Source organism: Gobio gobio (assembly GCF_949357685.1).
Source record: "Gobio gobio genome assembly, chromosome: 3".
Lineage (NCBI taxonomy): Eukaryota > Metazoa > Chordata > Actinopteri > Cypriniformes > Gobionidae > Gobio > Gobio gobio.
This window is the reverse complement of record NC_137099.1, coordinates 37,261,390-37,275,582: the sequence shown is the minus strand read 5'-3', so window position 1 is coordinate 37,275,582 and position 14,193 is coordinate 37,261,390. Positions and strand designations below refer to the sequence as shown.

At 40.9% G+C, this 14,193-nt stretch overlaps 1 protein-coding gene across 1 annotated transcript; it reads right to left on the bottom strand.

Moving 5' to 3' along the window:
- Positions 1–260: 260 nt before the first annotated feature.
- mxra5a (matrix-remodelling associated 5a) lies at positions 261–13,006 on the bottom strand. Its single transcript, XM_079811267.1, has 7 exons — positions 12,657–13,006; positions 12,133–12,341; positions 11,003–11,132; positions 10,426–10,816; positions 6,102–10,202; positions 4,317–5,238; positions 261–2,706 (listed from the first exon to the last, which is right to left on the bottom strand). The coding sequence occupies exons 2-7, from the start codon at positions 12,309–12,311 to the stop codon at positions 798–800; spliced, it is 7,632 nt and encodes a 2,543-aa protein (XP_079667393.1). The 5' UTR covers positions 12,312–12,341; positions 12,657–13,006; the 3' UTR covers positions 261–797.
- Between the last annotated feature and the right edge of the window lie 1,187 nt (positions 13,007–14,193).

The following is a 14,193-nucleotide window of genomic DNA, read 5'->3' as shown; positions in this document are numbered from 1 at the left end:
ATCAAGTCATTTGCAGAGGGGGGAAGCTGTCTTATCAATACCATCATGTTGCTCAAGGGCTGACATGAAACTTTGGTTATTTATTAAAAGTCATCTTTATTAAAAAATATGCAAAATAGAAATACATTAGTTTTTAAAGGACAAATAATTTATAAGTGTTACAAGTGGACAAGTAGGTATGATTTTTTTCCAGATCAATGTAGACACAAATAATCATATGGGAAAGCTACTGTAGGCAACTTTGTATTTCATGTGCTAGTAATTCTTGAAAGCTGAAAAAGAATCTGTGATTGTAATATTGGGAAAATGAATTTCAAAAGTCGTCATCTTGTTACATTTGAATAATTTTCCTCATTTGAAGCATTATTAAAATAATGTTATCCCTGATTTGTAAAATATTCTGCATTATTGGCTTCCATAAAGTCAGAATATATAATTTACATTTTCTTCATGGCTACAAATATATATCTTTTCATCTATACATTTAGACATAAACTGTCATTGTCAAACAAGTAGAAAAATGCCTTGTAATATCAGTAGGTTGGTTACATTACATGAATCCCATACCAAGCTTTTGAAGAATAGTACATTTTGCAAAGTTTTACTTGCAAACTTTAAACTAAAGCTCCCATCAATAATAAAATACAATGAAATGTTTTTTTTGTTTTTGTTTTTTGTTTTTTGCATTGGGTTGATTCCTTTCAATATTTCACATTGACAAATGCTATTGCTATCAAGCTGTGTTAAAGCTCAATGTCGCAGTTCCGTGGGCATATTTAGAATAGATGTCCTGTTTCTTAGTATACATAAAGGTATGTACCTTTTGAGTCAACCCCTACCACATTTCTGGCTGTGCATCTGTACAGTCCAGCATCTCTTGTTGTAGGATTCTGGATGATCAAGGAACCCTGAGGATGGAGATACTTGTTTCCAATCAGCCTTGGTTGGGGGCTGACAGCAAGCCGTGTTCGGTCTGGAGTCTCCCATGCGATTTCTGCTTTAGGGATGCCAGTGGCCACACAGTTAAGTTGTACCGCTACTCCTCTTTTAGCATAGGTAGCAGGAGCTGGGCCACTAGTGATACGAGGTGGATATGCAATGATGATGACTGGAACAGTTAGCAGAGAGCTTCCATATTCATTTGAGGCCCTGCAGGTATATGAGCCCCTGTCATGGACAGAGGCCTGCTGGATGGAGAGGGTTCCATTGGGAAGAACAGCGTAACGACCTGCTCTTTGTGGTTGGTTTAAGACTATCCCGCTTGGCAGAGTCCAGGTGAGGCGGACGTGGTCAGTGTTTGACAAGCAGTGCAGATGTAAACTTTGCCCATTTATGATACTAACAGGTGAGTTATACCTGTTATTGATCTCTGGCTTGTGCCCTGGATTTAATGTAACAGTTCTTTCAACCAGCCCAGCTGCGTTACGTCCCAGACACCGGTATGTGCCTGCCTCTGAGAGAGCAGGGTTACTGATGACCAAAGTCCCATCAGACTTGTGGAGGAATTTACTGAATTGTGCACCACTCAATAGTGGGGAGCCATTTAGAAGGATCCACGTCAGCTGTGGGGTTGGTGACCCCTCAACTGAACAGTTTAGGTTAATGGTCCTGCCCACAGTCAATAAGAGGGACTCCATTTTAGGACTCTTGAGTTTCGGCTTCTCCAAAATATCTTCTACATCAAGCTGAACAATGAGTCTTGTTTCACCTCCCTCATTACGAGCAACACAGGCTAACCGGCCTGAATCGGTCATTCTCACTGAACGGATATCCAAAGTGCCATTGCGATGTACTGTCATTCGACTGCCATAATATGGTGCGGGGAGTACAACATTCTCTGGAAGAACCCACATGACACGTGGAACAGGTGTACCAGAAGTTTCACAGTCAATTAGTATCCGCTGATTTCTCATACTAGACACTTTCATTGAGTTTGAGGTGCCTATGAGGCCATTAATAGCAGGTGGAGAGACAAGAATTTCTACTCTGGTCACTTTGCGATCCTGTCCTGCACTGTTCCTGGCAAGACATATGTAGTTCCCACCATCGAATCTCTGAACTTTCTGAATGACTAGAGTCCCATTGTTGTGTAAAAAATATTTGTCTGAAGCTGAAGTGATGGCTCTATTAGTGGGTGAGAACCACAATATAAGAGGTTTTGGCTCACCCTTGGCACTGCATTGCAGAGAGATGGATTCCCCATAGAGGACCCTGATGACATCATGTGTCTTATTCTCAATCATAGGAACATCTGCGACAACTTTGACATGCACTTTCATCTCATCTTTTCCAACCTGGTTCTCAGCATAACACGTATAGTCGCCCTCTTCACGCAGCCCTACTTCATTGAAGAAGAGGGTTCCATTGTCAAAGACAACATACCTGCGACTTCGACTGCCAACATTACGTTCAGATTTCACAACACTGTTGATCATGGTGCCATCAGGCAATGCCCACTGGATTTTAGGATCGGGTTGTCCAGAGGCCACACAGTCAACTTTTAGGTTACCTCCATACATCACCTTCTTATCAGCTTCTGTCTTCTGCTCAATTTTAGCAGGTTTTGCCAGGACGTTGACCTTAAAGGGCACAAAATCATCCCCGATTTTGTTGCGAGCAACACAGAGGTATTCACCGTTATCTTTCTCCGTCACAGAGATGATGGATAGTGTACCGTTGGCAGAGACTTTGATTCTTTGATCATAACTGAAATATAAAAAAATCACATAATGTAATGTAATGTAAAATGTTACTTTCAGAAGACTTTTTATTTAGAATGTTGCACCCTTGATGCTTGAGATTTCATAATCAGATTAGCCCCTCTTTCCCCGCCAGCATTTTTGAAAACAGTTACCAGCCAGAGCCAGCATTTTTGATAATTTTCACTTTTCAAGTTTCATGGCCTTCAGTAGGTTATATTTTGTTGTATGAATACCTGAACATGCAATAGAACAAAAGAAAGAACAGACCCTCTGCTTTTAAACCAACAAACAACGTTTTATTCTAGCTTTATGCATTCTTTTTTTTTATTATCAAAAATTTACATTTTTGTCAAAGACTACATCTGGATGGGATTCAGAACGATGATCAAAACCCACAAAGCTTGCACAGTTCTATAGCTCATCCAGAGTCGACATTTCATTCGGTAACGCTAAGGCAGTTTGTATTTATATGCTGTTTAATGTTTATGATCGCGTTATTTTACATATGCATATGAATACATAAGCTAATCAGAAGATGTGTAAAAATGCCCCCAATTGTATAACAGTGAAAACATGGAAAGACAAAAAATTAAATGACAGGGAAGCGTTGTCAAGTCAACTTTATTTATATAGCGCTTGCCGATTGTTTCAAAGCAGCTTCACAGTGTTAACAGGAAATTCACGAGTTCACACTTACATAAAAAGATTACAGTAAAGATTATGCGTATTTGGCGCGGGGGAGGGCTCCGGGCCCTGATTTTTAGCCTGAACCCAGAGTACCCCCCCCCCCCTCCTCCCGAAATTTGTTCATAAAACATAATGCAACAGAATTTGATTCGGCTGTATAGCCGCTCTAGAGAAAACGGTGATGTCATCTAGCTCATTTCAATTATCATACACTGACAATGTGTAATTTAGTTGATGTATTTAATTTAATTTAGTAATTACATTTATTTGGATATTAAGTTGAACATTTTGTGTCCCCAACTGAGCAAGCCAAGCCAAAGGCGACAGTGGCAAGGAACCAAAACTCCATCAGGTGGCATAATGGAGAAAAATAAACCTTGGGAGAAACCAGGCTCAGTCGGGGTGCCAGTTCTCCTCTAGCCAATTAACAAACAGTGTATGATTATTATTCTGGCAACATTACAGGTCAGAGGTCATCACGCCGGAGACAGGTTTATTGAGGATGACATGTCGATTAAACAATTATTAAATAGGAATATTCGAAAGATTGGAGTCATCACGCCGGAGACAGGTTTATTGGGGATGCCGTGTCGATGAGGCAATTTCAGGGGGGGGGGGGGGGGTGTCTAATTGACAAGTCTCTGCAGACACTTCAGGGATGCGTTGTTGTCTTATAAATGACGGAAAATAGAGGAGCAGTTAAGAGTGTTTGATTTGTGTGCAAAGAGTAACATATCTGATTGGTCAAAACAGGATGCAAACTTAAAAGCATAGTGTCTAAGTGCATGCTTTAAGGAGCAAGAGAAATGCAGAGGAAGAGGAAAAAGATAGTAAGACAGTAGCTATGTGCACATTTTTCTCAAATGTATAAACTCAGTATGTTCTTTCCTGCAAAGTAGATGTGCTTCAGTGAAGTGTTTATATTACCTGTAATGAGCATCCACAAGCTTTTTGGATGGAGTCCTCCAGATGATCCTGGGTTCTGGATTCCCTGACGCAATACAGTCCAGGTGCAACCTGCCTCCATAGACCACATCTGTTTTTTGAGGCGATGAGAATGTAATCTTGGCTCTTGAGTATATTATAGACTTCCTTACAGTCAAAATAATGGCTCTCCGCGCAGTGCCAACCACATTGGTTACTGAGCATTCATACTTCCCTGCATCTGTCGAAGCAAGACTACGGACATAGAGTGTCCCATTGGGGAATACAAACAAGTTACGTCCATTAATAAACTGGGAAGGACGGAGCTGCACGCCATCAGGGGTGATCCAGCCAATGGCAGGGGGAGGGGCACCCCTGGCAGTGCAATTCAAGTAGGCGGTGCTTCCCTCTGGAAGAGTGACATTCTCATGTCTTGGCTGCTGAACGATGGGTGGCAAGGAAGCAATAGTCAGGCGAATGGATATGGTATCAGCACCTGCAGCATTGCTAGCAATGCATTTATAAATTCCTCGATTCATGTGACTGACCGATTTCATGTGAAGCGTGCCATTAGGTAAGACTGAGACCATGTGCTTAGAAGTGTCATGAGTAGGTTCACTAGAATGTACCATTTCTCTATTAGGTAGGACCCAGGTGATCCGAGGCTGAGGATGCCCTTGAGACTGACACTCAAACTCGACAGTTTCTCCAAGGTATGCTGTGGCATCTCTATAGCGAGGCTGCAGCACTCTGGGGTGTTCAGCTAGAACAATTAAATTAACTACAATCTTGTCCTCTCCATACTTGTTTTGAATACTACAGAGGTACTGGCCTCTGTCTGGGGGAAGTACATTGTGGATTATGAGCGTACCATTAGAGGACACCTCAAATCTCTGAACCCTGGTGTTCTGTGTAATACTAGCTCCTGTAGGAAAAGTAATGACAAAATAATTTTAGAGCTATAGCATCAAAAGAATGTGACCCCTGCTGGCAAAATGAGTCGGAATGCGCACAGGCAAATTACGATCTACATGCAAAACAAGTGAAAAAATAAAGTTTTTTGTCGAATTTGAGGTTTTCCCAAAAAAAATAGTTAATTAAGCCCTTGTTTAGCAATCCCAATTATCCAAATAGCAATTACACATCTAAAAGTATCTTTATTTGTACGTTTTATGAGAGAAGTACCTTTCCCATGTCAATGAAAAATTGCTGTTTTTCTCAGCTTTCTTCTCAACCATTGCTGCTTCCACTCAGCACAAGTTCGGTATTTGGTACACCTTTGGTATACATTTCATATCTGTCCTGGTGAGTATTAAATTATTGGCGCAAACATGTTTTTACATTATTTTAGATCTGTGCGGTACAGTCTTAATATATAGGCTGCCTGTTTAATGTTAATCAAACAATTGAGGTATCATGGGGAAAAAAAGTTGAATATATGTATTTCCTATATATATTTGGTGTTGACTCGGTATGTGTCAAATTTGGTGTTATTACCAGGGATTTTAAGGTATGGTTACTAGGTGATTATGTTTTGGAACCTTCAGAAAACTGTAACTTGATTTTTCTCAAATTTGACTCAATTGACTTCAAACAGTCTAGCTCAGTCATTTCGAAGGGCTTTTAATATGGAAAGAGAAAATAACAATAACTCATTTTTGAAAATGTGCTCATTGTGACTCATTTTGCCAGCACGGGTCACATATTTCTACATGCATGTGTCAACAATGTACTGATTTGAAAACCTAATTGTAATATTTAAATAAGGATAAACCATATCTGTCCTACCTGTGGATACTTTAGTCCAGGAAAGGAAGGGACTGGGTTTCCCCATAGCCACACAAGGCAAGTAGGCATCAGTCTCGGCATGTGCTGTAACTGATCTAATGTCTGTGCTGGTGATCCGAGGTCTGCCTGTATCCTCAGGCACTACCGTTGGTCTTTGTTGAGGCCCTCCTGATGTGGAGTAATGTATAGAAGAGCTTCCTCTAATCTGAACACCTGGCCTGCCAGGAAGTTTTTGCTGTTGTGAAGATACTGTTAAAGTGGAGTGAGGTGGGGGAGTTGTGGGTGTTATTGTAGTGCTATTTTTGCGGATGTTTTTCTCTAATTCTTGGGATCCTGTCTCCTCAGAGGCACTGGCTAATCGGTAAGGAAATTGTGTGACTGTAAGTCTTGCCCTACTGTATGTTCTGCTAAGTTCTATCTTACTAATGTTTTCCTGGCCTGGGGTTATAAATCTGTCTTTGTCACTATCAGGAATGTGATTTGTGTTGTCTGGTTCACCCAGCATGCTTACAGAAGTGGGTGTATTTGGGTAAAGCATATGAGTATGTACTGAAGGTGGCCTCAGGGCTGTTGTAGTTGTTGTTGTTGTTGTGGCAATTATGCTTTGTTTTGTAACTGGAGACACATTAGGATTTTCTGATGGAGACCAAGGGGTTTTAGATAAAACAGAATCTTGTCTGTTGTGAATGCTGCCAGTTGGAAGCCTAATTGGTTTTGTTGTTGCAAGCACTAATGCTGGATAGCTTTTAGGCTTTCCTTTTGGAATCTGCAAACTCTTTTGTGCCTCCGTGAAAATCGTAGTAGTTGCTGTTGCTGAACCATGTGGGTTTTCTGAATCATTTTTGATGATTTCATACTGGGTACTTGGGGAAGGTGAAGGGAATGACCTCACAGGAAACCTTCTTTCAAGCTCTTTGTATGACAGCACTTTTTCAGTCTCTGTGGGGTTATATTGGCTGTTTGTTTTGTCTGAACTTGCATCTGGATGTTCTTCTAATTGTGCTTGAGAGCCATCTGACGTTGGGCTCGAGCTGGGCTGTCCTGTAATATTTCCCTGTTGAGTCTCTTCAAACGTTTTAGCTGCAGGGGTATGGGTGCTTGTAAACCACTCATGAATGGCTGCCTTGATAGGAGGATTTGGGATATGGGGAGACAAGGTGGATTTTTTTTCTTTCTCTATAGTTGCTTTTTTTTGTTCACTTCTAAAACTACTGAATGTTGATGGAGACACTAGTACTGTTGTGGTGCTTTTCTCTTGATCTGGCTTAGCATGAGATGAGTGTCTATCCTTTGTCATAAATAGTTTTTCTTGGGATAGGAATTTGTGGGTTTTGCGATTCCTGCCACTGTATAAAGGATCTGTGCTCTCTTCATGAGACATTTTGCCTAGTGACTCTGGTTGGCTGTCAGGCATCTTGGCTCCTGCACTTTTGGACCATGGATATGTTTCTATTTTAGTTTGCGAGGAGACAGTCGTCTTAGTAACGACTGAAAACTCATTTGTGACCTCTGCAATTGAAGCTGAAGTGGGCTGTGGGGTGAATTTTGTGACATATACTGATGATTTAGAACTGTTTGTCTTAGATCTGATTCGATTAGGCTTTTTACGTCTTCCACCATTCCTCCTCCTCAAACTGGACGAGTTCCTAGCATGTGAGGAGGACGCATTCATTAAATTAGTGAAGGTTGCTTTATGTTCTGAAGTGGGTTTGGTGGTTGGTGTCACAGTAAGAAGCAGTGGAATTTTTGAGACATTATGTTTCTCTTTAGTTATGTGCTTTCGTAGGGTCTGTGGTTCTTGCTTAATTGTAGTTAGAATTTCAGTAAATGAGTACACAGCAGTTTCTGTACTTGGTTCTGTGGGAGTTTTTGCTGTGGTTGATGCTAAGCTGTGATCCATGCTTTCCTGATAAACCTCTCCCACATGCTCACGGTTTTGCAAAACCCTGTATTCTTCGTCATCTTCGCCATCAGACTTTTGAATTGCTTCAGTTACATCCATTGTGTGGCTTTGGTTTTCCTGTAAATGGGTTCCATATGATGTTGTGCTCCACACAGTGCTCCCTGCAACTCCATCTTCAACCTCTGAATCTCCCACAGTGAAATGGGTCATCTGTGGTCCAACTGTGGGTTGTATGATATATGTGCTAACTGTAAACAAATCTGAATTTGGATCTGTTTCAGGAGCTGTTATCTGGTAAATGTCTTGTCTTGCATCCTCAGAATCCAGAGCTCTTATATCCAAGTTGTACTCAGTAGCCTCAATAGGCATCTGTGATATTGTGACTGAGTACAATACTTCCTTTACTGGTGCCCTTGTTGTTGTACCTTCTGCAGATGATCCTTCAATCTTGTTAGCAATTTCTGATGGATTTGTGTAGGCATCCTCTGACTCCTGTATTTTGTTTGTACTGGTCTGAACATAGTTTGGAGTTGTTTTTGAACTGGTTCCACTACTGCGAACTTTTGCCAAAATGCTAGCCCAGTGCTTTGGGTCTATTTGGTTGTTTGACATGGTAATTCTTCTTCTTGACTCTACAGTGTTAACCCTGTCCACTACTGGGGTACCTATTCTTCTCCTCGGTGTAGCAGGACGTCTCCAAGAATTCCTAGATGGATGGCCTCCCCTTATTCCCATACTTGGGACCCTCCGTCGATTGGGAAAATCCACTTGCGTAGGAAGCACTTTCTCTAAAAACTCTTCAGGTTCATTATCCCCAGATGACTCAACATTGTTTGTCACACGGACTCTTATTTTGGTTGAAACTCCCTCAGCAGGTTGGGGACTACTGGAATACTTCCGTAAGGGGAGCATACCTGGTGGCCTAGCTATTATTACTTTGGTAGCCAAAGTATCGATCCCATGCTGGTTTCCTGCTACACACTTATAGTATCCATTGTCTGAAAGCTGACTGTGTCGAATAATCAGAGTTCCATTTGAAGCCACAAATATCCTGGAAATGTTTATCCACTTGTTAACAATGCTTCCATCAGGGAGAATCCAGTGTATATCAGCATCAGGGGATCCAGTGGCGACACATGGAAGAGAAAACGGTCGACCTGTGAATCCTGTTACTGGCTCTGTTACTCCTTCACCTCCAGGTGGTGGGCTGGAGGATTCCTCCACTGTCAGGCGAAAAGGGAGGATTGTAAGGTCACCTGAAACCTGTCCAATACAGTAGTACACTCCTGAATCAGAATGATCCAGAGATTTGATTTCAAGAACACCACCACTTGAAGCTGAAAGCATGTTATCAACATTGCTATAAGGTGTTTTTAAAGTAGAGCCATCAGGTAACATCCATTTAACTGACTCGTTCCCTGAGCTATGTATGTTACAGTTTATTGTAGCAGGACTTCCCACGACAGCAGCCTGCATTGTTCTAGTGTTGTTCCTGGACTCAATTATAACCCAGCCCCTACTCTGCTGTTGTATGGATTCCTTTTCCATAACTTCAGTCAAATGGGTGCTGAGAATAATTCGAACACTTTTACTTGTCGACTGAAGTCTGTTTAGCTGAAGGTCCATTGATGACTGCATTAACCAGGGTGGGTCAGCTGCTATGTTAGCTTTTACTCCTGTATAGTAAAGAGCATCCCTTTCAACATCTTGCCGATATCTAAAGCTTGTGTAAGGGTCCTTTCTTTGCATAATTTCCCTTCGAAGATGGGCTGGAACATCACTGTAATATGCAATCAATCTCCATAACCTCTCATAACTGGACCTGTCGATAGCACACTTTAAATCTAACGTCAGAGTCACATTTGCTGATATTTGATTCTGGTTAACATAGTCCCAACCTATACTTGTCAGCTCTCTTGGCTCAGTGACAAGGCATTCCAGGTCTACTTGATGTCCATGTTCATCTGACAGGCCCAGGGAAATGTTGCCAAGGGGTTGACGAAATTCATCTATCGTCAGGAGGTCACTTTCGGTGTCTTCTGGGGAAATAGCTCTGTGAGAGGTGCGGATGATGGGACTATTGCAAGTGGGTTTTTCCAACTCCTGTAGTTGTTTCTTCTTTAGGGGTTTTGGAGAGAAACAGATAGGGCATAGTTGGCCATCCGGATATGCTTTGTCCTTCTTACATTTCAGCACACCTGGAAAAGAAAAAAAGGAGGGCGTTAGAAGTAAGTGGATATTCGTCAAGATAAAGTCTTAAAATGATAAGCATTGGAAACAGGTCTACTACTAATGTTGCAATTATGAGTACAGAATAATACTAAACAACATTATATAATCCTATGCAGAACTATCATTATGAGAAGATAATCACAAGTGATGATTTCTATTACTACTGTTGTCAATCATGATAATAATGACCTGGAGAATTTTTATTCCACTCTTTGAACCATCTCATGTGACAATCACAGGTCCAGGGGTTCCCATGCAGGGAGAGGTTCTCCAGGTAGGGCATGCCTGCTAACATCCTCTGTGATAATGTGGTCAGTATATTATCTGACAGATACAAATGCTTCAGGGAGGACACTGGGAAGTGTCCAAGAATAGAGAAAGTGGAGAAGGTTGCTGGATGGAGCTGCTGAAGTTGGTTGCCTTCCAGTTGGAGAAGGCGAAGAGACGTGAGGCCTTGGAATGCATCGGGGTGGATGAACTCAAGTCTGTTGTGATCCAGGTGCAACCTAGTGAGACTCCAGAGACCCATAAGGGTTTGCCTGCTAATTACCTTCAGTTTATTATAGCTTAGTTTCAGCATCTGAGAAGAAAGAGGCATTGAACATATACAATGCACTTATTTATATTATTTTTTCAATTTGAATTCATTGATGTTATTTCATTGCAAAAGTTGTTCCATAAATATATTAGATACAATTGCAAACAGTAGTAAAACAAAAAAGAAGAGGTATAGAGATAATGTTTTCTCAAGGGACAAAATGTGTACCTGAAGGGATATGAGATCACGGAATGTTCCATCAGGAATTTGATGCACATCATTGCCATGCATTAAAAGAAGCTCCAGTTTTCGTAACCCAGCTAAAGAGCTGTAAGATATTCTATTTATAGTATTAAACCTGAGGAAATTGAAGAAGGAGACAATAAGATGGTTAATTATGCTGTGATGCTGCAGATCTACCAAATATAACCTAAATACTCAATGTGGGAGTGTATAGGGCTAGATTTCAAAAGGTTTTATCTCAGTAACTGTACAAATGTATTAAATCTTAAAATTAGATAATTTAATTCAGTTCTCCAAATAAAATTGGAAAGTCTGGGTAAACAAGTGAACACAATAAAATCACACTGACACACTCATGGGTCAACTTCTGTAGGCTAATTATAACCAAATTATTGAACTTTGTTCCCTTGACAAATGTATATATTTTTCATACTTTTGAAGCCAGGGAATATGTTTTATGCTAAAATGTATACAATTTATTAAATACAAGATTTGTTGGTTAAAACAATGGCTTGCTACTTTGTTCTGATTACATTTTTGTTGCTTTATAAATGATTTTGTTTATTAATCTTTTTACTGTTTATTTATTTTATTGTAATAAAAAAACGAATCACAGGGTTGCACTGTAACTGCTATTAAGAGAACTGGATCTAAACACTTGGTTAAGTGAAATTTATCTTTTGTAACCTATAAGATGTATTTTGTAGACAAATAAACAGTCAATAACCCTACACTGATATTCACTGGAGAGAAATTTGGAGCCCATGTCTCCCCGATTAAGTAGCCTGTGATCTCAAATCCGGAGAGTCCTAAGCATCCTGCATATTTGTAGGTCACCTGTAAAATGGTCGAAATATCCCCGGCATTTGACATCATCAAGGGAAATTCCCACTAACCTACAGATGAACCCACTTAGATCATATGTCTAAAAATGAGTAATAAACTCCAGTTTCAGCCTGTTACGATGATCATGACCCGTATGAAAAAATACAGATAAATCAGTTTTGGAAGTGGATTTGCTAAAGTGTTCTATTAAGAAAGCTGATATCAGAAGGCAAAGAAAGAAAGCAATGTCTAAGAATAATAATCTCATGGAACAGCACAGTCAATCTTACCCCAAATTCACCCGCTCCACCTGTTTGGGCACGCCAGCAGGCACCGTGAATAAGGAGCGGAACGTGCAGTGCACCTCTGCGGGCTGGTGGCACGCACATGGCCTCGGGCAACACCGTACCACTACAGGCAGTGCTACTAACACCAACAGCATCAAAACCAGAGCATAACAGCGACCCATCTTCAGCTTCGCAGCAGAAACCCCCTTACACTGCAGAAAGACGCAATATTTGAAGCGGTATATTGCAAAATACTGTCGAAGAATATTGTGCTTGTGCTTTCTATATACTAATGTCTATACAAGCACAAGGCACTCGTCCAGAAGCAAAATATAAAAACACTATATTTAACTATATTTTATCTTTATTTAGTGATATATTAAATAAAGCTATTTGTTTTAAATGTCACGATAATCTTACAATAATAAAACTGCATTCTTGTATAAAAATAAGTTAGAGAGTGCTGCTGCAATAGGCTACTAAACTCCGATTTCATTCAAGAGCTACTGGAAAGGGAAAAAGCAAACCTTATGTTAACTTTGTTAACAGAAGATTATTCCAACTACAATCCGGCATGATTTTGGTCCACAGAACCCTTCAAAATATCATCTCCAGAAATCATGAGATAGTCCATTCACTTCAGGAAGCAAATTCTCCAATGATGATGAAAAAGCTGAAAATATTTTCATTCATAAAGTTTTGATTTGTTGTCGGTTTTCTCCTTAATCCAAGACGTAGGCTATCCAATTGTTTGTATTCTGGTGCGGAGAAACAGCATAAATAAATCCCTACAATCTCAGAGAAAGGCTGTGTTTAAGAAGCGCATTGGAGACTCCAGCTGTGAAAATGCGCGTTATGTTGGAAACGTGAGAATGGAACTTTCAGATGGCGGTGGCGCGCACTTGGATGCGTCTGCGCACAGCACGCTGGGCACGGGGGAGTGACCGACTGTGAGGCTTTTACACGCGTTCCTGAAAGTAATGTTCTGGATGAGACACAGAGCTGCTGAAAGCACACAGTTCAGACAAAATGTATAGTGTATTAATGTCAGTTCGGTGCTAAAACTGGCTGTATCTGCTGTATCTACAACGAGAACATGTATGTGCACAATGATGTTTATGGTAGCTTTGAAGTTATTGCATCCCCCACTGATCTTTTTCCATGACATGCTGTTTTGACCCTTAAAGGTTCAGTCTGAGACTCTATAAAGGTAAAGGTTACGCAAGGTTCAAAGCCTTGTTATTTCTCTCCTAATCCTAGACCCTACACACACACACACACACACACACACACACACACACACACACACACACACACACACACACACACACACACACACACACACACACACACACACACACACACACACACACACACACACACACACACACACACACACACACACACACACACACACACACACACACACACACACGTTGTGTTTTCATGGGGACTTACCATAGACATAATGATTTTTATACTGTACATACTGCATATTATATCCCCCTACAATAACCCACACACACACACACACACACACACACACACACACACACACACACACACACACACACACACACACACACACACACACACACACACACACACACACACACACACACACACACACACACACACACACACACACACACACACACACACACACACACACACACACACACACACACACGTTGTGTTTTCATGGGGACTTACCATAGACATAATGATTTTTATACTGTACATACTGCATATTATATCCCCCTACAATAACCCAATCTCTAAACCTACCCATCACAGAAAACTTTCTGCATTTTTACATTTTCAGAAAACATAATTTAGTCTGATTTATAAGCTGTTTTCCTCATGGGGACCAAAAAATGTCCCCACACGGACAAGGATTTCGGATATTGCCCTTTTTTTGTGGGGACATTCTGTCCTCAACATAGGGTTTACCTGGGTGCACATGCAGCCGCGCGCGCGCACACACACACACACACACACACACATGCATGCTCTAAATTGATGCATCCCCTGAGTTCACAAGGCACCCTGAAGAATTTAGAG

Coding starts and splice junctions, on each gene's coding strand:
- mxra5a (XM_079811267.1), bottom strand. CDS start 12,311: ATGGGTCGCTGTTATGCTCTGGTTTTGATGCTGTTGGTGTTAGTAGCA. Junction 10,203..10,425: donor GTGGAATAAAAATTCTCCAG/GTCATTATTATC, acceptor TTTCTTTTCCAG/GTGTGCTGAAATGTAAGAAG. Junction 2,707..4,316: donor CTTGTGGATGCTCATTACAG/GTAATATAAACA, acceptor TTTATATTTCAG/TTATGATCAAAGAATCAAAG.